The sequence below is a fragment of the Caretta caretta genome, chromosome 11 (genome assembly GCF_965140235.1).
Source record: "Caretta caretta isolate rCarCar2 chromosome 11, rCarCar1.hap1, whole genome shotgun sequence".
Lineage (NCBI taxonomy): Eukaryota > Metazoa > Chordata > Testudines > Cheloniidae > Caretta > Caretta caretta.
The window spans coordinates 45496019-45518632 of NC_134216.1; the positions used below are offsets into that span (position 1 = coordinate 45496019).

Here is a 22614-nt window from a genome sequence, read left to right on the forward strand (position 1 = left end):
GCGAATCACTTTAGGGAAAAAAGTGGGAAGGAAAAACGAATAATTGACAGAATGTCAAAAAGGACATGGGAAGTGGAGAAAGAATAGGGGAAAACTATGGTTAGTTCTGTGATTACATTCATGAAGTCTAATTACTTTTCATATCCGTATCGATATGGAGATACAGATATATATGTTCTATTTAATTAGAAAATTAGTGAATATTAGGAGGCAATATTTTATCCCCATAATCCAACCTCTTTTTACAACTGTGAGTTTCGCTGATGTTGTTGTTTTTCCACCTTCATTCAGTGCCTCACAGGCATACTCTCCTTGATGCACTTCCTTGTGTACTTTGTTGATTACTAGTGTGTATGTGTCATGATCTTGTAAACACTTGAACTGTTTGCCTGAAGACACCAGTTTACCCTCAAAATACCAATTCACCTTTTTGACGTTTGTTATAATTGATATAAGACTTAAGCTATCACCTTCCTCGACAACAGTGTCTACAAGGTTTCTGTGAATGACGGGATAATCTTCTCTAACTAGCCTGTCCTCTGGCTTCCCTGCCTGAGTTATGAGACCCTCTCCACCATCTTCCTCAGGTATTTCTTCCTTTTTCTGTTTCATTGTCAGTGTCTGCACTGGTTTCTCCAATGGCACAGCTGCTAACGCAACGTCGGCAGTGACTGCGGTTGCACCGACATCTCTGATCTGACTTTTGACAGCAACGGTGCTGACTGCTGGAGCAGGCAAAAGCCGATCCAGCTGCGCTTTGGATTCTGTGGTTATTTCAGCCTGCTGAGGCTCCAGCGCATCAGAAATAGGACTCGCGGATTCCCGCTGCACTGGCTTATCAGCTACAGTAGCAGATGAGATTTCTGCGAAAGGTGCATGAGTGATAAACAACTTCTGAGGCTCAGTTACTGACATAGCTCTGGGTTGTTCTGCGATCAAAATATGTTTTTCTTCGTAAATAATCGAATACAAAGCAGCCTTTAGTTCAGTTTTCAAACCAGCTGTCTGAGGGTATATTTTTTCTAGAGAGACCGTTATTTCTATGGGACTGGAACTCCCTGTGGTTATAAGGTAGGTGCACATTGTATATTTAGGTTCCTTGTTGACTTTCACTGTCTTTACTTCAATATTTTTTATATCACCCAACCGTTCGGAAGACAAGAGATGTTGTTCACTCGTCATTGCAGCTTTCAGGGCACTTTTGATCTGAGTCTTTATGTCTAAGCTACAGCCCTTGGGAACTTGAACAACAAACTGGTTTTCTTTGGAAAGGACTTCTCTTTCTTGGATTTCATGTACGCTCAGAGTCTCCTTTGGTTGCTTCTCTACCTTTACAGTTCCAGTTTCTGGCCTCGTTAGTTCGACTGCATATTCTTCCTTGAGAGGCTGCTTTTCTTCCAGTATTAATGGAAGCCTCACTGACTGTCCTTCTTGAATTCTTGCAGCAAAATCGTGTTCTGCGGCTTCTAACACATTTGCACTCTCTAGTGGAACACTTCCTTCCTCGGTGCAAACAGATTCTGAAAGGAATCTGGGTTCAGATTTCACCTCACTGCTCACAGTCTGAATCTCCTCAAATGTTTCAACGTGACCCAGGTCTAAGGCCCTGCTCTCAGTCACGTTCGATAGTTGCATAACTGTTTGAGAGTCTTCTTTTCTCAGGGCAGCTTTCTGCTCCTTTTCTGCCGCACTGATAATTTGTTCTTTTGGCAGAGGTATATCCTCAGCCACAGCGGTAAGACAGGTCGGTAGCTGAGGTTCAACTGTAGCTGTGGAGTGTAATCCTTCGGTACTGCTCCGAAAAGCGTCCAGTTGTTCTGCAAATAACCTGCTCTTCTCTTCTGTTGTTGCTGCCCGATTAAACATTTTTTCTTCTCTCTGGAAAGCCACGTGGGATACAGGTTTTTGAAAAGCCAGCATGTCTTCCTTAGGCAACACATGCTCTGTCTGGGTTGTCTGGAGATGGAGGGCGGAAGGGGGCTCTTTGACAGGCTGAATGCTAACCGCCCCATCCAGGGCAGGAAACTGACTAGTGCTTTCATAAGAGAGGGGGGTTTGTTCTTCTGAGACTAAAGCGTGAAGCAACATTGGGGTTTTCCTAGAGACTGCTTGATCCTCGGGCAGCGCCACAAAACTAAAATGTTCTTCTCTAGGGAGTGTTGTTTGCCCATGTACCACCGGCAAATTCAATAGCTTTGCGCCTTCATTTTGGGTTTCTACAGTTACTGTCCTGTCTGGTCCGGGGACTTGCTGCGCGTGCTCACCCGCGAGCTGCTGCTTTTCTTCTGTAACGAGAGCAGCTTTTACAGCTCTCTCCTGCACCAATGCACCCTTTTGCTGAGCTGCTGAGGGGACATCAAAGGCGCCCTCTTTTGGAAGCATCCTTTGGGAATCAGTTATAGGCATGTGTAATTCCGCTGGCAATTCCAGTATTGGTTTCGCTTCCGCAGGTAAATCCAGGGCGTCTAGCTCCTTGGCATGAGCTTCGCCTATTTGCTGCTGTTCTACAGCTAAGGCCAGTTGAAATACCTTCTTCTCGCCTTCCAGCATCTGGAGACCCTTCTGGCGCGTCGGCGTTTCTAGCGCGAAGGAAGTTTCTTTAGGCAGCTCCTGGATATCTTCAACTCTGGGGGTGTGTAACACCTGCGGGGGTTCGCGGACTGAGGTCCCTGCCTCAGTCTCTGCGCGCGGAAGAGGCACAGCTGTGCTAGCGGTCACTGCAAGCTGCTCTTCAGCCAGGGCAGAGAGAAAGGTAGATTTCTCTTCTCGGGCCGCCTGCAGAGCTATCCTCTCCGGAGGGTGAATCTGCAGTTCTTTTTCTTTGTCCTCTTGGCTGCTTTCTTCTATTAGTGGCAAACAAACAGTGGGGCCCACGTGGAGTTCAGGACCAGGCAACTCAGCTACTGGAGGGCTTTTAATTGGCTCAACACATTGCTCCAGCAGGCTCGGGTGCTCCCGAACCTCATTCGTAGTGAAAGCTGCTAGAGGAAGCAGCTTTGCTGATGACACCCCCGCTTCTGCAGCATGAGGAGAAACATCGAGGCTCTCCGAAGCCGCACGAGACTCCAGTACGGCCGCTTGCTGAGTAAGAACCGGCTCCGTCTGCATGCTAGCGGCTGAGTGAGAAACCTCAAGCAACGAGTCCACCTCTTCGCTATGTACCGAGGGCCTGCCCTCTGTCCCGATTGTATACAACACTTGCGGGTCCCGCTGCCCACCCTCGCCTGGCAATTTACCAGCATATAAACGAGACTCGGTAGTCTGCTCACTGACGGTTTCTTTGTCCGATTTCGTAAGATGTTTCTGAACGACTTTCTGTTCCTGATACCGAAACACAGCAGCGGTGTCCAGCGCAAGCAGTTCTGCAGAGCAAGTGGCTTCCCCCAGGGGATTTATGGCTTTACAGGTATATAACCCACCATCATCTCTCTGACATTGATGGAGCGTTAATGAACCCGACCCGTCAGGATTATGAACCGTAGTGTAGTCTACATTAGAGAAAATCTGGTGATTTCCCTTAAACCATTGCACCTCGGGTACAGGTTCTCCAAGCACTGTATACTCAAATACAACAGGGAGACCTCTAACACCCTGAACAGGTTCCAGTTTCTTCAGAAAGCAAGGGGGGTAGGGGTTTATTTTCTTTTCTAAGGGTTTCTCCACCTCTAGTTCTACAACCGATTTTTTGTAGACTTCTCCAGTCTCGTTTGGCTTCACCTTTAGATAGGCACTACATGCAGTCTCTCCATACTTATTACTGGCGATGCATGTGTACTCACCGTCATCTTCAGATTTTGTATAGAGAATGATAAGACTATAATCACTACCATCAAATACAAATTTGTGATCCGCGGAAGAGGTTAACTTTACTCCATTAAAAAACCACTGGATTTTAGGTTTTGGACTGCCAGTAACAGTAACTGAGAGCCTAGCTACATCTCCTAGACTTATTTCAACATTTGAAACGTGTTTGAGGAAAACTGGGACGCTGCCCTCCTCCGTTTTCATCTCTAATTTGCTGGAGTAAACTGAATTTTCAGGCATAAATTCAAGTGTTTTATCTCTGTCAGACAATTGAAGGCCGCTGCTGTAACTTTCGGTTCTTTCTTCCTCAGTAGACACAACAACAGAACTAGAAAAGTCTGTATGGGAAAAAATTAATTATTTAGATTTACTAAAACGTTTTGCTGAAAACTTCCATTTAGTAATCACTAGAGAACATGAATAAACCAGGTCTGTTAGTGTAGTTATTTTTTGTATACCTTCTAGCATTCTCAATACCATACAACAGCTAAACAATGAACCTGAACTCCTTTTTCTGTCATAACTCAAACTATATAATTCCACTAAATTGAGAGCCATATCATGCTATTAATTTTTATGGGGAGAATTGTTAAAAAGCTGATGGAACCATATGGCCCAAATATTTTTGTACAATTCATTTAATTTAGAAAATATTAATATGAATATTTCAGTTATTTATGCATTTTAACAAGTAGAATCAAAGTTGTGCGTGTTTATGCATATTTTGCATATTACAGATTAATAAACAATTACATAAAATTTATGAAGAGAGTCTAATTAATCCACCCACTAAGAAACCTTATACTCTGGTCTCAATACATTGGCTTAACTGGGAGCCATATGGGACACTGCCTTTGATTGTTTCCTGTTAGGCCTAGATACTTCCAAGGATACAATAACGCTATGATGCTAAGTGTCACAGTTCCTTCAATATCTGGAGAGAAGGCTAACTCTGTTTCCTGGGTTTTGTGGATTAAAGAAGATCCCTCGTGTTAATTTAATGTTTATGTTATGTTGTACTTTGTTTTAGTGGTGGTTTAAAAAACGAGAGGAAGAAGATCTTCAGAGAAACCTCTGTTGCTCTTTGTGGACACAAAAGGCAGTAATGGAACCTTTGTTACAGCGAGGTTGTTTATCGGGAATATTTCCCTTCCCCCCAGCAGAATTTTCAAGCTAGTCAGAAACAGTGCAACATCTAGAGAGTTTGGAAACCAAATCCTGCAGTCCTTACCAGGCAAAACTTCCACTGAATTCTGTGTAAGATCTGCAGTATTTGGCCCTAGAAAAACTTGGGATGTTTCAACAAAATCAAAAGCAGTTAGTAGAAAAATATCTCCTGGTTGTCTAATAATTAATTAGATGTTCACAGTTATATGAGTTAAGTAAAAAAAATCTGAGAAAATACTGCATTCCAACCACAAAGCAAAAAAGCAGCAATAAAATGCTCCTTCAGATTCATTCATATCCCTAGAAGTTACTAATCTTCTCCCAAATCAAAAATGAAATAACATTTTAAAAATCGCAGGAGGAGACAGGTAGACTAAAAAGTATTACAAGCATTAGAAAAACATTCATGCCGTTATTTAAATATTTTCATCTTTTAAAAAGGAGCGTATACTGTACAATTTGTGAGTTTTTCTGTAAGAAGGGTGCTATAGTCCTGATGTCCCATAAACTGCTATGGCCAGTACCTTGAAGGGGACCGATTTTGCCACCTTTACTATCGTTGAAAATTACCCTTAAATCCCATAGCAATCAAAGGGCCTGCTCCCTTAGTAAGGTGCTAGTCAATGTGAGTACAGGTGCCCCTTAGACTCTGTGAAGACTACAGTAGAATTTCAATCCACAGGATCAGCTACAGTGATAATCACAGGAAAGTTACAAATATATTTTGTCTGCTTACTTCCAAAGTGTATTCCTTTGGGAAAAAAGGAAAAGTTATATTATAAATATCTGAGAAGGCTTTGCACCTTGGCTTTGAGACTGTGTGTCTGTGTGTGTGTGTGTGTGTGTGTTGAAAACCACCGAACAAAATTGTAAACCCTGTAGATGATGGAAACTTCAAGCCAGGGGGTGCTGCCAGACCCTCAGCACTCCTAGTTCCAGCACTCCTAGCTTTGCATAAAGGAATACAATAGAATTCATGCAGTTTTGTGTGTTTCAGGATCGTAAATTTTACAGGAAATCCACAAAAACCGTGTTTAAAATACTTTACCAACACACAAATAGCAAATTACTAGAAACAACAAATGTAAATATTTACATGTTTATTTCACAAATATCATCTACATTAATATTTAAAATATAATATTGATTACAAGTAAACATCAATTACCCTCTTTTTAAAATACCTTGTCTTTATGAATGAAAAAAGACATTTCACTTGACAATGAAATTACTATTTTTCTTAATTTCTATTTAAGATCTACCTTTAAAGGATATAGGGTCAAATACTGATTATAGTTACACCAGTAATTCCGGAATAACTTTACTGAAATCAAGAATAGCTCCGGATTTATGTTAGTGTAACTTAAGTCATACCCTGCCACATAATATTTTTATTTTAGTGTCTCTAGCCAAAGTCATACAGTGCATGAAACTGACAATTTAAATAACACTTTTTATTTTATATTTATTTTACTGCTTGTATATATAAGCAGTAAAAGTAGAGAGAGACTCTGAGCTATAAAGTTCAGATCTGGATTTGAACTTTCCCAGAGTTTGGATGGTTTGAATCTAAGGTTTCAATTTGAGCCAATTTCTACCAGAAGAAGTATGCCAGATTAACATATTTAACACCTAGGATAATTGTTTAGGTTCCTATATAAAGTTTATTAAAGTCAACAGGGCCCATTCCTTTCAACGGGCTTTGGATCAGGCCTTTAACATCCTATTTAATCAATATATTTCATGCAAACTTCTCTAGGGAGCTCTGCTGTCAAATAAATCAGTAAATGCTATGCATCTGTACAGGGAATGAATATGGGCACAGCACAAAACCATTCCTAGCCAGCTCAATGTTGGAACAAACACTCTCATTTCTCTTATCCTCCAGCATTTTCAACAGAAACTGGTTTAATGACAATGACACTTACTACTTAAATACATATGTACTTTAATGTGTACTCATATTTATTTTGTGGTCATCAGTGGTAATAATAAAAATAATTTTACATAATACTTAGCAGGGTTTAGCTAAGGAAAGTGACACCGTAATGGACTTCATCCACTCGGTTTCATTTCTGAAGGTGCCAACTCATCACTACTTGGCACCTGCACTGTGTAATGGTAAGTAAGGCTTTCCAAACTGCAGCACAGTCAGGGATATAATTTGTCGATAATAATATCAAATATTTTATTGAATATATTCCGAATTTGTAATGCGTGACTCTCAAAAGGTTTGTAAATTTGGTTCAGCTAAGCACCAAAAGGTCTAATTCCCTTATGGACACCATCTAAGCAAACCGAGTCTATAAAATGAGTTTGGAAACAACACAAAAATAGTTTGACTTGTGAGATTTCCAATACTTCCTGTTTCGTGTTGGACAGGAAATACCATGAGAATAAATAATCTCTCTCTTCAAGTATTTTGCCACTTCTGTTTCTGGTCTAAACAGAATAAGGAAGCGCAGTTATTAATGCAATGGAGAATTTTTAAAAAAATTAATCAACATTTTCCAAACCTCAAAAAAATTGATTTTTTTCTTTAAATCCAAGTCCTTTGTCCTATTCCCATTTAAAATCTGCATTAATAGCAGTGCTGATGGGAGAACTTTCCAAGGACGATTGTCCTTGTCTCTCTGTGAGAGAAGAGCCACACAGAATCACTGCCACAAACAGTCAAGCTTTAAAAATGGAAATATTTTATAAACACTTCAGTAAATCCTCATGTGTGGCACTCTGCCGATTTTCTTTACCATCTTTGAGGGCATCACCAAAATATTGAAGGATTTCAGTCGAAGCATGCCCACCTATTAGGAGATGTGTCTATTGAAACATCCTCATGTCTTCAATAATATTTGCAGAGCAAATACTGCTGTTTGATTTAATGGAGATTTAATAAAAATGGATTTTTAAGTTTTCCCATATGCGCTATAGGTTTTTAAGACGAGTACCACTGGACCCAATTTTCTTGGGTACATTAGGATTCTCTGAGAATGCTGAGTTCAGAATGAATCCCTACTAATGCAGTGACACTGAATAGCTTCTGTGGTGCCTACATCAACATTTTGAGAGTACAGAAACCATACAAGAATACATGTCAATCACAGAAATAAGAACGTGCGTGAAAACAATTGACTACACAAAAGCATTATTTCGTTTAAGTTTAAAATAATCATGCCTCTTAAAACATTTTGAAAGTCGAGTGACAAAAATTAATAAGTAGCCTTAGCATTGTGTAAAGAGGAAGCAAAACAATAATTATTCATCTTCAAAACAACAGTCCAGGGTTGCTGAATTTAGGGTTTCATCTAAATTCACATGTATATATTTGTGTAACCAGAAAGCACTCACATACATTATAGGGTTTTCCCTCTTTTTCTACAAATGAATTATTAAATGTAGTAAAATTTAAAAATAATTGTTTTGTTTTTATCAGTGCGTACATTTTTGTGTAAGCTAGATAAGCTTAGGTCTGAACTGATCACTTCACCCTGAATTGACTCTTCCATCTAAATATTTTTTTATCTTTCTTAGTTCAGACCCTAAAATATTTGATTGCATAAAAAACAATTAATCTAAAGGACAATAGCTGTGCTTATACTGAAAAAAAAAAGCTTCATATAGAGTCTGAATCCATTTGTTTCTGTCAGTTCAGTATTTAACATTATATGTTGCTGGTAGAACGATGACTGACAGAAGAAAAACGAATCCCTGGAGACTTAGTTCTAATCTTAAAATGAAAATGTTCAGTGAAAGTCTCCTGCTTTCTTACTGCTGTGTATTTTTTTATTCACAGCACAAAAGTACAGGGAAAGAGAGATTTTATTCTTATAGTTTTATAGTTACATTCTGTCTATTGATTTATTGAATGCCTCATCTTTTCCTCTAACTCTTAAAGGTACAGTACACAATATATTTATATCCATGCTTATTACAAATCCTGAAGTCCCTACTCAGTCTTTACTGCGGGAAAACTTTAACTGGGTCTGTCTGATTCTGATCTCACTTGCATTGCTTTTGCAACAGAGTAACCCCATCGACTTCAGTGAAGTTATTCTTGGTTTACCATCAAGCTCAGTCAATGGCCATTTTTCTGGAATAAGTACTGTATAAAATAGAGATAAGGTGCATGAGGTAATATCTTTTACTGAACCAACTTCTGTTGGTGAAAGAAACAAGCTTTCCATCTACACAGATCTCTTCTTCAGGTCTAGGATAGGTGGAAAGGTTAAAAATTTGTAAGCACTTCAGGATTTGACTGAAAGGTGTACTGTGTTCAGACTAAAAGAAAAGGAGTACTTGTGGCACTTTAGAGACTAACACATTTATTTGAGCATTTATTTGTAGCTCAGGAAAGCTTATGCTCAAATAAATTTGTTAGTCTCTAAGATGCCACAAGTACTCCTTTTCTTTTTGCGGATACAGACTAACACGGCTGCTACTCTGATACCTGTGTTCAGACTGAAACGTATGTCTAAAGTAGTACTCCATACACTTAAGTTACAAGAGCACCGCGGATTTCATATTTCAAGATGGTTGCTAGGCCCTTTTAACACAAAGATGATTGCACTTTTAAATAACACAAGTATATATACGCGCATAGGAAACGGACAAATGAGTTCTACCCACGTGAATAACAGCGATAAAAAGGATGTGCAGAATGTACAAGGAATGAAATTCCACCCTGTGCAGAACGCCTGCACAAGCCTTCTGCACCGCTTAACTCTCTCGCGTTCCTAAAATAGGGCATGTGGGTCTCGAGGGGTGTCTGCCCCTTGTGAATTTCACTTCTCAATGAGCATTAAAATATAGGAAGCACCTAAAGTGAATGATACATGTTTACAAACAGAATTTAGGGACAATGCAAACCTATTGTGTGTTTAATCCAAACATGTATTTGGAACTCAAACTTGGAAATTTAACATATGTTTAACACAGCGCTTGTATCAGCAGTTCCTGCTCTGTTTGCAGCTACACATCTGTATTCCCCTTCATCGTTTTGGATTAAATTTCCAATAATTAGATTATAATAGCCCATCTGCCTTTCCTCCATACAGTACCTATCCCCTTCAAGCAGTATCCCATCTTTGTACCAACTGATACTCGGGTTTGGAGCGCCAACTACAAGGCACTGGAAACACGCAGAAGCACCTACTGAGGAAGTGCAGTCAAAAATATGTTTGATAAACTTTGGGGGGGCTTCTGTGACTTGGAATTCAAAGGAACAACTATCTGAGCTCTCCGCTTTAAATTCTATCTCCTCTTCTTTGGATGGCTCAGCGAATACATCAAAATTAATATTGACACATTTCTCCCCTTCCTCTTCACACTCTTGTTCTGTGACAGCTACCAACTTGACAGCTTTCTGAGAATCATCAGTGTCGCGCTCAAATTCAAACTCCAGCTCTATTTCGGTCTGGTTGCCATTTGGAAGAGTACTGTCTACAAGCAAATCAAACTTCTGTGGCCTACCCGTAGCGCTGCCTAGAACTAGACCAGTCATTCCATCCCCACTCCTGCTAGAAAGGGCTCTCTGTGAATCTAGCACAATTAGAGAACTTTTGCATACAGCTTCTCCGACACTATTCGCTGCTTTGCACTGATATGTGCCACTATCAGAATGACCTACATTCTGAATTTTAAGACTATGACTTCCTTTCTCAGCAGTCACAATGTAGCTCCCGACATCTGCGGTAATGCAGGTATGTTCTTTAAACCACTGTACTTGGGGAGTAGGGGAACCTGTCACTGTACATTCAAACACTGCCTCTGAATTTTCTAGAATTTCCAAATCAAAAAGGGGAGTGGTAAAGCGCGGGGGCATTTCAGTGACTTCAAAGTCAATTTTCACATCTTCATCTCCTTTTGCAGTCAAGCCAGTGGTTTGCTCCACCAGAGCGAAAGGGAGGACATCAAGAAAAACAATCATACATTTGTTGTCAGGTGTAAATTCCGGAATTGTGACTATTTTGACCTGCTTCTCGAATTCCTTAACCTCATTTTCGTCCAACTCTACTTCCAGAAGTATTTCTTGAGGAGAAGGAGAGCTCGAATTTTTATTTTGTTCCAAGTCAAACTCTATAACATGCTGATGTGTTACTGGAGGAGGTAAGGCCAAAGACCTTCCATCTTGAGGCAAAACTTCTACTTGGGTGATACTTTTAGCTTCCCCTATGATGTTTACTGCATGGCATATGTATTCTCCTTCTTCCGATTTCAGAACATTATGGATTTCCAAAATACATTTATCACCCTCTTTTTCTATTCTGACTCTTTGATCTGGTTCAAGCAACGACTTATTTCGATACCATTTCACATCAGGAACAGGGAGGCCTATAACTTCAGCAATTAAACCCAATGAACTGTTTTCATAGATCTTCCTCTTGGGCAAGGGTTTGATAAATGCGGGAGGCATTTCATTTCCCTTTGGTTCCACTGCTTCACAAGGTGTGCCAAACATCTCTGAGCGCTGCTCTTCGTAAGGCGACCTCCTTTCTTGGAAAGGAGAAGGTAATGTTCCGGGTTCAGGATATTCACTGGTGGGGGTTGTGTAGCGCTCTCGTGGTGTGCCGTCCCTTACCAAATCGGAAGGGGACTTTCTGTTGAAGGATGGTTCCTCGGAAGGTGTTGAGTACCGTTCAGGTGTGCCAGCTGGAGTGTGGTAAGATTCAAAAGACATGGGAGATTCAAAATTCTCAACTGACGATGGAGGTGTATAGAATCGCTCAGATTCTGCCAATTCATCCCCGCTTGTGCTTGTGATTTCTATTGACATTTCTGATTCAGGAGAAAGTGGACGGGTCAGCAGCTCCTGCTGCTGGTTATAATAGTCGTAAACGGTGCTGAAAGTGACGTCTTCAACTTCCAAAGAAGTGATACATTCCTTCTGGTCAAAGGCCTGGAAAATGGTATCTTTGAAATCTGGAACCTCCTGCTGTCCGGCTGAGAGTAAATACTTTGAGAGAGACACACATGGATCAGGTTCTGAAACTTGAGCAGCGTTCAGCTCTTGAAATTGCAAAACATTTTGTGATAGGCCCTTTTCATCCAGATTTCCTTCAGCAGCATTTACAATGTCTTTAGTCTGAAATGAAATTTCATTTTCAAGCTGATCTTCTAAATTACACTTTTGTTTCTTCAAGGCAATTAATTCTTCTCTTGATTGCCTTTCCTGGACTATGGATTCTTCATTTCTTAACGAACGAAGGAACTGTGCAAAAGAAATGTCCCTGTCCTGTGTATCTGATTCCCGCTGAATAGCATGATGGTCTTCAGGAATTACTTTGGTACAACACACAGTTTCAGTTTTACTTCCATTAAAAGTAGACCTGCTTATTTCTTTCATTGTGACTTGCTCTACCTGAAGAACGTGTGTTTGTTCTTGCTCCAGTTTACATGCAGTGGGTTCTTTCTCCTTTGCAGCTTTTTTCAAGTCTGTTATGAAGTTGTCTGTTTTGGAGTCTATTCTCTCTAGCGATTCCACACCCTCAGAAACATCTGTTTCTTGCACTACATTTTGAAAATATTGACTTACAGACATTTTGGATTCTGCAGAAGGCCTACGCTCAGTCTGCCCCAATATCAAGTCTTTAATTTGTTCCTTAAATGATTCTTCCACACAAACATTTTTCTCAAATTCATCAATTCCTTTTGCAGGTGATCGCTGTTCACTAGAAAGAGGAATGTCAGCTAGGTCCCTTTTAAATATTTGCATTTCAGCCACTCCAGTTTCTGTTGACAGAGTCCGTTCTTGAACATAAACTCCCTCCAGTTGCACCTTGTAATTATGACGAAGTTCTTCACTTAAAGAAATTTCTTCTACAAGTGCGTGATGTCTTTGTAGATGGTTTATGGAGCTTTCGGTTTCTGTTTCCATGATCTCGGGAGATAACACTCGGTTTAAGGAACATATTTCTTCCGGTGATATGCTGCCAGTCTCTTTGGAAACGAATTCTTCTGAGAAAATCACTGAATGCTGTTTTAGATTAAATGCTAATCCCTGGATTTGGGGTTCTACTTTTTCTAGAGATAATTCTTGAGAATTATCATCTTTGTCCTTTATAGCTTCACTCTCTTTGGAAAACTCTTGACAGGAATAAATTCCTTGTCCTGTAGGTGATGTAGTTTTCTGTACATTTTCTTCCATGTGGCCTGTATCAGGTTCCATTCGTTCAGAAGCAGAATGTTGATCTTTGAAATACATTTCATTCTGCAGCAGCCTCTCTTGTTCTTGATCAAGATTTTGTATAGCAGAGTAAACTTGTTTCAAATCAAATACAATATTGGCTGTATCAGGTTCAGAGGCCGGATATTGGCCTTTTAAATGTGTTTCTTCTTGTTGCCTCCTAATTTGTTCTTGAAAATTCTGATCTACATTTTCTATTACAGAAGGAGCTTGTTTTAAATCAAATAAAATGTTGTACGTTTCAGGTTCTATTTTTCCTAATGTTTGTTCATTCTGATAGGTTTCCTTCTGTTCTCTCTCTCCAAAGTCAGATAATTTTTTATCATGAAGAAAGACATTTTCCTCTATGCCATGCGCAAAGCTTCTGTAATTTTGTTCATTTCCTTCTATGTTTTTTTCTTGTTGCTCTAGGTGTTGTTCTTGCTGAATTACTTTATTTGGATCATAAAACCCAAGTTGTTCTAATTCAGGTGTACCTTTGAATTCATCACTTATCGCATGCGAATTGGGCGCATCTTTCTCTTCTATGGCAGTTGAATCTCGAAATGTCCTATTTAAGTTGGTGTCACATATGTCCTTGTCAGACAGATCTCTATCTTCTTGTACCATCGTGGATATAGGACTGAAAAAACTATGATCCTCAGATTCTTTCCTCTTTGCACTCAGCTCCTGCCCGAAGACATGGATCTGATAATTTACATTTCTAAATGGTGTATCTAAATTGTCAGTGAAAGAACATGCCAGAGGTGGTGTTCCAAGAGTTCGCTCAAGAGCAGGACTCTCTTGCTCGGGCTCTAATTTCCCTGAAAAATGCCCTGTGCCCTTGATTTCCATTTCATTACCGTTACTAAACGATTTGCTTGGCGTGCTTCCCCTGTCAAGATGGGGCAGATCAGTAACACCATTGCTAAAGTTATATTCTTCTCGACCTGTTTTTTTCAAGTACTGCTTCTTCTCAAAAGCAAAATCTTTATCCTTCACACTCTCTACTTCACCATCTGTGTCCTGACCTGCAGGAATTTCTATATTAATACATGTAGCTTTCTCAGTATGGCTTTCAATGATCTTTTCAAGTTGGTTCCTAGATGTAAACTCTGTGGTTGTAATTTCCGTTTTTATTTCATCTGTTTTGTCAGGCTGATCGCTTAGCTCTTCAGAGAGTGGAACCTGGTTGAGATCTCGAAGAGAAGCGAGTACTTCAGCTTCTTTTATCTTTGACTCTACTTGTTCACCCACGTTTATTTTCTCTTCTACTTCACTCGGGAGCTGGAAATCTGGACTTTCAATTATAGACTCATTCTCAGGGCGTGGAACCTGGTTTAAATTGCGAACGAAAGCAAATACTTCGGCTTCTATCTTTGACTCTACTTGTTCATTCACTTTTATCATCTCTTCTTTTTCAATCTGGTGCCGAAAATCTGGGCTTTCCAGTATTAACGGTTCTTCAGGGAGTGGAACCTGACTTAAATCACCAACAGAAGCAGGTACATCAGCTTCTTCTATCTTTGACTTCACTTGTTCACTCACATGTATTTTCTCTTCCTTTAGAATCGAGAGCTGGAAATCTGGGTTTTCAGATATTGATGGTTCTTCAGGGTGTGAAACCTGTCTTAAATCACTAACAAAAGTGAATAATTTGGCTTCGTCTATCTTTGACTCTACTTGTTCATTCACGTTTATTTTATTTTCTAGCTCACTCGGGAGCTGGAAATCTGGGCTTTCAATTATTGGCTCATCCTCAGTTTGTGGAACCTGGCTTGAAGCACCAACAGAAACAGGTACATTAGCTTCTATCTTTGGCTTCACTTGTTCGCTCACATTTATTTTTTCTTCTGTTAGAATCGAGAGCTGGAAATCTGGGTTTTCAGATATTGGTGGTTCTTCAGGGTGTGAAAACTGGCTTAAATCGCTAACAAAAGTGAATGTCTTAGGTTCTTCCATCTTTGACTCCACTTGTTCACTAACATTTACCGTCTCTTCTTTTTCAATCTGCTGCTGGAAATCTGGGGTTTCAGTTATTGGATGATCCTCAGTAACTATGGACTTTCTAACGTCACACATAAATCTTGGGAGTTTGGATTCTGTTTCTTTGGAGGATGTATTTTGTTCCTTTTCCGTGAGCGCTACCTGCCTCAGAGTACTGAGGTTATGAAAATATTGACTTACGGAATATTCTCTATCATTAAGCTTGCCAGCAACTGAGGATTCATAAAGATTGTGCAACGGTTCCTTTGCAACTTCTTTCTGGATTTGTACACTCTGACCTTGAACAGTTTCTTCTTCAACATCACTAATTTGTTCTACGTGGCTATAAAAGCTCTGCACACCAGACTCTACTGTAAGATTGGAAACAGTTTCTATTACTCCTACTGTGTTCTCAGCAACACATTTGTATGTGCCAGCATCTGACACAGAAACTTCATCAATATGTAACCTGTAGCTACCATCCTCTTCCTCCTCAAATTGAAACTTCTCAGTAGGAGTTAAGATTTTGCCATTTCGAAACCAAGTTACAATCGGTTGAGGTTCACCAGATATTGAGCACTCCAGCACGACAGAATTCCCTTCTCTACAATTAATATATTTTTGTGTTTCTTTCACAATTTTTGGTGGTTCATTTACCGCAAAGGAAAATTTAAATTTATGTTTTATTGCCTCAGAAACTTGGTCCTGAGGTGGTGGCTCAGGTACAAATTCAGCAGGTTGAACTGTTTCCTTCAGTTCTTCATCTTGTTCTAGAGTCGGAGTAGGAGCAGTTACTTTGATTTCTACAGGAAATGAAAGCCGGTCTGAGTCAGAAACACAGGGTACGGGCAGTTTACTCTGAGGAACGCGAAGGGTGGCTCTACTTTCACTACTGAAAGCTGGTTGATTTTCTTTCATTTTGTCAAACAGAAAACTAAGTTCTTCTTCCTCTTCTGTGTCATTCTTTAACAGTTCAGCTTCATCGGTGGTGAATGGTTCAGCCTCAATCCTCTCTTTAATCTTCACTTTGAGCATGCCTGATGTTGTGGCAGTTCCGTATTCATTAAATATCACGCAGGTGATGGAGCCTTCGTGCTGAGGGAGAACAGAGCGGAAAGTTAGGGTGGACCGGCTCCCTGCCGTGTGAATGGCATAGTCCTCCTGGTTACGAGATATGGGTTTGTCATTGTTATACCAAGTGACAATAGGTTGCGGATGGCCACGGAAATGACAGCCAAATATGCAACTCTCTCCTTCCTTTGCTTCCCGAGATTCAATTTCATGAACAAACAAAGGGGGGCCCGGTTCCAGAAGCTTTAGAATAGGGCTCTCAGACCTGGCAGGCTTTTCCTTTATTTCACAGACTTCTACCAATACAGACTCTCTGATTTCTGCCGAGTCTTCCAGTCCTAACATTGCATTGTCTTCACCCTTTTCTGTTTGGGTGCCTTCATAAGTATCAACAGGCTCATTGATGTTTATTGTGATTGTCTCGGACAACACATTCTCCAATTTCCTAGTTTCGCTTAATCCGTCGCAGAGAAGCACATAGATTATAGATTCAGGGCTTTTCTTCTTGGCTGTCATTGCTTGGAACTCCTCCAGCTGTTCGTTTGGCTGTGTACCTATTCTTGATTCCTGTGGTTCCTTGTGTGTATAACTATGGCCGATGTAGGTAGCTTTGGCAATTGGCTCTGGCTGCGCTACTGGAGGGTCTCCCAGAAACTGCTCTCTCGTTGGTTCTTCCAGTGTTATTACTGATTTTGTTTGGAATGTTTCTGCCTCGATGCTTCCTTCAGGAAACTCCCGAGGACTCCGGGAGGGTTTGGAAAGCCCCAGGATTCGTTCCATTCGCAGGTGAAAGTCCGCCGGCATCTTAACAGGCTCTGGTTTAGGATGATGCGGGGCACCCTCCTCACCGCTTGGCATTTTGGGTGAAGAGGTGCATGTATGGATTGGCTTTATTATCTGGAAGTCAGAGCGTATCGCCTCACTCTCAATTGCCCAATGGACTGGAGAGGTCCCTAGGTCTTTACCACCTCTAAAGTCTGTGGTTCGCACCGATTCAAGGACTGATTCAGTGTCTCTCTGTGACGGGCGCAGTTTCTTCTTTTCCAGCATGGTTCTTTTGGCCTCCCGCAGTCGTTGCAGCTTAATTTTTATTTCCTCATCAAGCAAAGCATCACTGCCATGATCCCTGTCCCTTGCGGTGCGTTTGCTACCTACCTGGTCTTTATCGTACGCGAACTCCGGTCTCCTTAGGAGTTTTGGAAAGCTTATGGTTCGCACCATCCCCTTTGCAGGGGGCAAATCTCTTAACATCTTTTCAGTCTCCTGCCTTTTATCGAAAGGAGAGCCAGTGCACCGCAGGTAAACCTTCAGCCTATCTTCTTTCCTCTTCTGAACCAGACATTCAACACTCTCATGGGTTCGTTTGGACTTTCTCAGGAAATCTAAATATTTTGCATTTTGCTCCTCTCGCTGTGCAACTAGCAGCGAAGCGGTTGACTCAGCTGAACCCTCACTATTAATGGCAAACACTTTATAGCTCCCAGAATCCCTCTCCCGAACATCTCTTACCTCTAGGCTGGAGCTGTGAATATGCATATCACTCTCTGTCTTTATTATTCTACGCAGATCTTTAGGGACAGGCCTATTATTATGAAACCATGTCATTGCGGGGGTTGGACAGGCAACGAGTTTACACTGGAAAACTGCGGGATCCCCCTCTAAAACAGATTTAAATTTCAGCTTTTGAGTGAAAGAAGGTTTAAGAGTCTCAGACCAAGACGAGGTTCTACTTGCAGATCTCTGCGCAGACACAAATCCATGGTCTAAGTAGTCTTCAGAATCGGAGAAAGCGTCTCGCGTCTCGCTCTGCTTTTCAGGACACCCAGGCTCTTCACTGAAGAACAGTTCTGTAAGAGAACAACATTACATTACAGCGTACTCTGTTGCTTCTCTCATACGTTTGAAAAATGAAAAGAAATGAAATGGCAAGATATTAAATTAAATTGGGGACATGCTACAGATTTCATCACAAATCCAGAAAAAAAATTCACTCACCATATTTGTTCGAATAAACGCAATGCCTTGCTCTGTTTTAAAGATTCTGACACGAAAATCGTTCGTTGTCTGTTCTTTCTTCAAACTGTGGACATTTCTTCTTGAACAAGCAAAAATGAATTTCAAAATAACATGTTCCTGGGGGTGTATGGTTTTGCTGCCCGAAAAGCTTTGTGTCTTTTGTTGGCAAAGAAGAAAATCTTACCTGACTTGCAGACAGTAGAATAAACGCCCTTTCTGATCCCTTTGATTATGGTAAAATGTTCAAACAATTGAGAAAAAATATTTTGAAAAATATATAAAAAGGTAGCTGTAAGTAATTAGCTAAAATGAAATGAGAAGGCGTTTATTCGAACTAATACAGCCACTAACTTCACAACGTTATGCAAAAAAAGCAAGCAACATGGACCACATATGCTATCTGCAAGCCAGTGTAAGAAATGTATAGTGACGAATTAATGTATGTACATGAAGTGCGAGGATACAATGGGAATGTGTAGCTTTCACATGTCCTAAATAACATTCATTTTCTATTATATTCCATTCTTTGAATGATTGTTAGGTTGCTTACTAGTTTAAAAATCATTTCATTAAGATTTTTATATCTTCGTTTTGATTTAAACCATCGCATGCACTAACAAGAGAGTTTAACAAATAAAAGCTCACGCAGTAAACAGCTGCATAGCATGAAGTAGAAGTTAAAAGTACAGCTGCATAATTATAAATGTAAAGTTTTAAACTGATTTTAAAACTTAAACCTTGTAATGTGGGTAACCCTTAGCATATTAAAACAAAACATGCAGCATATTCAAATATGCTCCAAAGTGTGTTTTACTTTTGCTGTCATAGGCTGTATGTAAGCAAATAAAAGTTTCTAACGATTTACTAATTTTTTATGATAAATCAGTGCTTCAGCGTAACATCCATTTGTGACTGTACCTTTCACTTCCATTTCAATCTGTTTTTTTATCTTCTCTTGAAGAACTTTTTCTGGAGCTAGAATAAAATAGAGATTATTGTGATCAATTAACGCATCAATTAATGGGTTGTGAGGTTGAAACTATGAATATCTGTTGCAAAAAATACGCACACACATACATGAGTACATGCCACAACAACTCAAACACCTGATAAATTTGTCGAAACAGTGATCAGATGCTTCAAAACCTATTTGTATTGTATACGTGTCTACAACTTTTTATGATTTTTGCCTGTAATTTACCATGCCTTTAACATGCCTGGAACACCGGGAGGCAAACATTCAACAATCCACAGACAAATGACATTTTTCTTTCTTTACTGTTTCCCATGGGCTGAATGTACTTGAATGCAATGATGGTATGCAGGAGGAATTTAGGTTTGGAAAGAACATGCAGTTGCCAACCTGTCACTCTCAGATGAGTGCTGCACTCGGCTTGTCCTGCAGAGTTAACTATTCTGCACTTGTATATACCCCTCTGATTCTGAACAACTTTGAGTAATTTTAAACTGCACAGTGGCCCATTGTGTTTTAAGGAACATAATGCAGACTCCTCAACTATTAGCTGATTGTACAGCCAAATCACACAAGGAGTAGGCACACCCTTTATTAGACAAAAGAGTGACACATCATCTCCTTCTTTTACAATAGTTTCTGGGAGCAGCGTTTCAAGAAATACTGGTACTTTGGCACCAGTTTCTATGCTCTCTTCGCATGGCACAACATCAGGGTAGTAGTCTCCGTTCCTTTGTTTTTCAGTTCCTTGTGATCTTTGAGCTGAAGTGATTAACATTCTTGATGTTTCCTTTGAAGACTCTTCCTTAACTTCGGAGGTTGTTTGAATCTGAGACTCTTTGACTGTTTTAGTGCTTTTAGTGTCTGAGTCAAGCGTAATTTTTGTTACTGCTTTGGCGTGTGCTTCTTTAGCTAGGTAAGAATAAAGTTAGGAAAAGCATTAGATTAGATGGTTGGCAGGAATAAAACACCCTTATACGTAGAGAAATAAAAATAAAGGGTTTAGTATGGAAAAGGAATGTTCAGCATGTTAGTGCTCAAACTAAAAATATACTATGAAATATATGGGTTATGACACATTTTAGGGCTCTATTCATGCTAGGCTAAAAGAAGGTCCCAATTAAGTCAGTAGGCTGTTTACCATTGACTTAAGTGGGACTAAGACTTGGTCTGTAATGACTAACACAAGCAAGCACATCTTTAATTTTAATTAGGGCTGTCAAATGATTAAAAATAATCACAATCACAAGATTAAAAAAATAGTTGCGATTAATCTCAGTTTTAATCTTGCTATTTAAATTGGTATTCTATTGTTTCTGTAAAAATTTTGGATGTTTTTCTACATTTTCAAATATATTGATTTCAATTACAACACAGAATACAAAGAGTACAGTGCTCAAGTCTAAGCATGAAGGGACATATGAATTTTTAGCATATCTGGCACATAAATACCTTGCAACACAGTCTACAACAATGCCATGAAAACACCTATTCTCACTTTCAGGTGACATTGTAAATAAGAAGCCGGCAGCATCATCTCCCATAAATGTAAACAAACTGTCTTAGCGATTGGCTGAACAAGAAGTAGGACTGAGTGGACTTGTAGACTCTAAAGTTTTACATTGTTTGAGTGCAGTTATACGAAAAAAATAATTCTACATTTGTAAATTGCACTTTCACGATACAGAGATTGCACTACACTACTTGCAAGAGGTGAATTGAAAAATACTATTAATTTTGTTTACGTTTTTCACAGTGCAAATATTTGTAATAAAATAATAATATAAAGTGAGCACTGTACACATTGTATTCTGTGTTGTAATTGAAATCAATATTTGAAAATGTAGAAAAAACATCAAAATATTTATAATAAATTTAAATTGGTATTCAATTATTTAACAGTGCAATTGAAACTGTGATTAATCGTGACTTTTAAAAATCTAGTTAATTTATTTTTGCATTAATTGCTTATGATTGACAGCCCTAATTTAAATCAAAGCTATTTCCCTTTAATGTTGAAGGTAACTGCAGAAGATCATGTAGAGACAACACTTAACGTAGATCGACAGCAAAGAAAGGACTTAACTCGTGTGTAAGAGCCTGATAAATGGTGCATAGCAAATTGCTTCATGGAAGAGCATGAGACAGTTTTATCTTATGTTCATGCTGCTATTGCTCCTGCGTCATCTGAGTTAATAAAAGCAGCTATCACATTATCTAAGGTGAGCAGTGCCAAAAGAACAAGAGGCCCATTCTGGGTCTACAGGAGTCAAGGATATCAATGTCTATACGCCAAAGATGTTATTACATGTGCAGAAACTGCTGATATTTTAATGCACTGGAATAATGGCAAGGGGGAAAGGAATTCTACAAATAAAAAACAATCCACAGGTATGGAGGAAGACTGTGTAGGTCATTAATATAGTCTTGGGAAAGAGAGGCTCCTAAATCCAATAGACAAGTTAGGATTTTATAGCACTGAACGAACAGACGTGTTCAGGAGTAAAAAACAGACTTGTATTTAGGGTGTTTGAAGAAAACATGCAAATAAACTGCTTAAAATATTAACCCTTGCAAATATGTAGCACCTTTTGTGTCACTCAAGATGTAGTCAGATTGAGTTATTGACAGCATGTGGCCCTGTGCAAGCTGGGATGGCCTAGACTCTGGGTTAATTTGCTCATCTAACGTTACCCCCTTTCCTTTATTTAAAAATAACTCTTTCAAATTCCAACTTCAGAATTCTTCATAAAGTGCAAAATTAAATTGGTTCCTTCTGTCCTGTTCTTTGTTTTGTTCCAAGTGGACACTTCCCACCAAGTCAGTGTCTCACTGCATATCAGTGGCTTACATTGATAAATTGATGAGTACAAATTCCATTTGGCTGCAACTTGCTGGGAAGAGCCATGATACACTTCTCAAGCAAGCTATAAAACTCCCTGCCTGGTGCTGCAAAAGTCATTTATGAATAGAGTCCTAAATGTGAAAAAGAACTTAAAATATAGCTTTCTAAATTAAATACCAGTGTTAGGAAATGTGAGTGAGCTATACACAGAGATGATTAGGTTGAAATGAGGTAAGTCATAATGTTAAAAATCAAATAACCACCTTCTACTGTTAGTACAGCAGCAGTTGTCGTCTTTCCATGATCATTACGCACAGTGCATCTGTATAGTCCTTGATCTAATAGTTGGACGTTTATAATTGTGAGTAATAGGATAGTTCCATTTTGTGATAGCTTCACTCGTTTTGACTCTTTTATCCTTTCACCTTCATGGGTCCACAGAACCTCTAAAAAGTGTTCGCTTTCTAAAGCACAAATGAACTGTGCAGTATCTCCACATTTCACAGTTTGGTCACGGAGTTCCAGGAGAATATTTGGGGAAGCCTTTCTCATTTCCTGAACAGAAGCAGCGGATACTTTCATTGTGCTTTG

At 39.5% G+C, this 22614-nt stretch overlaps 1 protein-coding gene across 1 annotated transcript in view; it reads right to left on the reverse strand.

Annotated features, from left to right (window-relative positions):
• Positions 1-22614, reverse strand: part of TTN (titin) — a 311267-nt gene that overhangs the window by 244855 nt on the left and 43798 nt on the right. The window contains exons 44-45 of the mRNA XM_075117654.1: positions 19124-19180; positions 237-4142 (exon numbers count right to left, since the gene is read on the reverse strand). Coding sequence (XP_074973755.1) covers positions 237-4142; positions 19124-19180 — 3963 coding nt within the window. The remainder of the gene's footprint in view (positions 1-236; positions 4143-19123; positions 19181-22614) is intronic.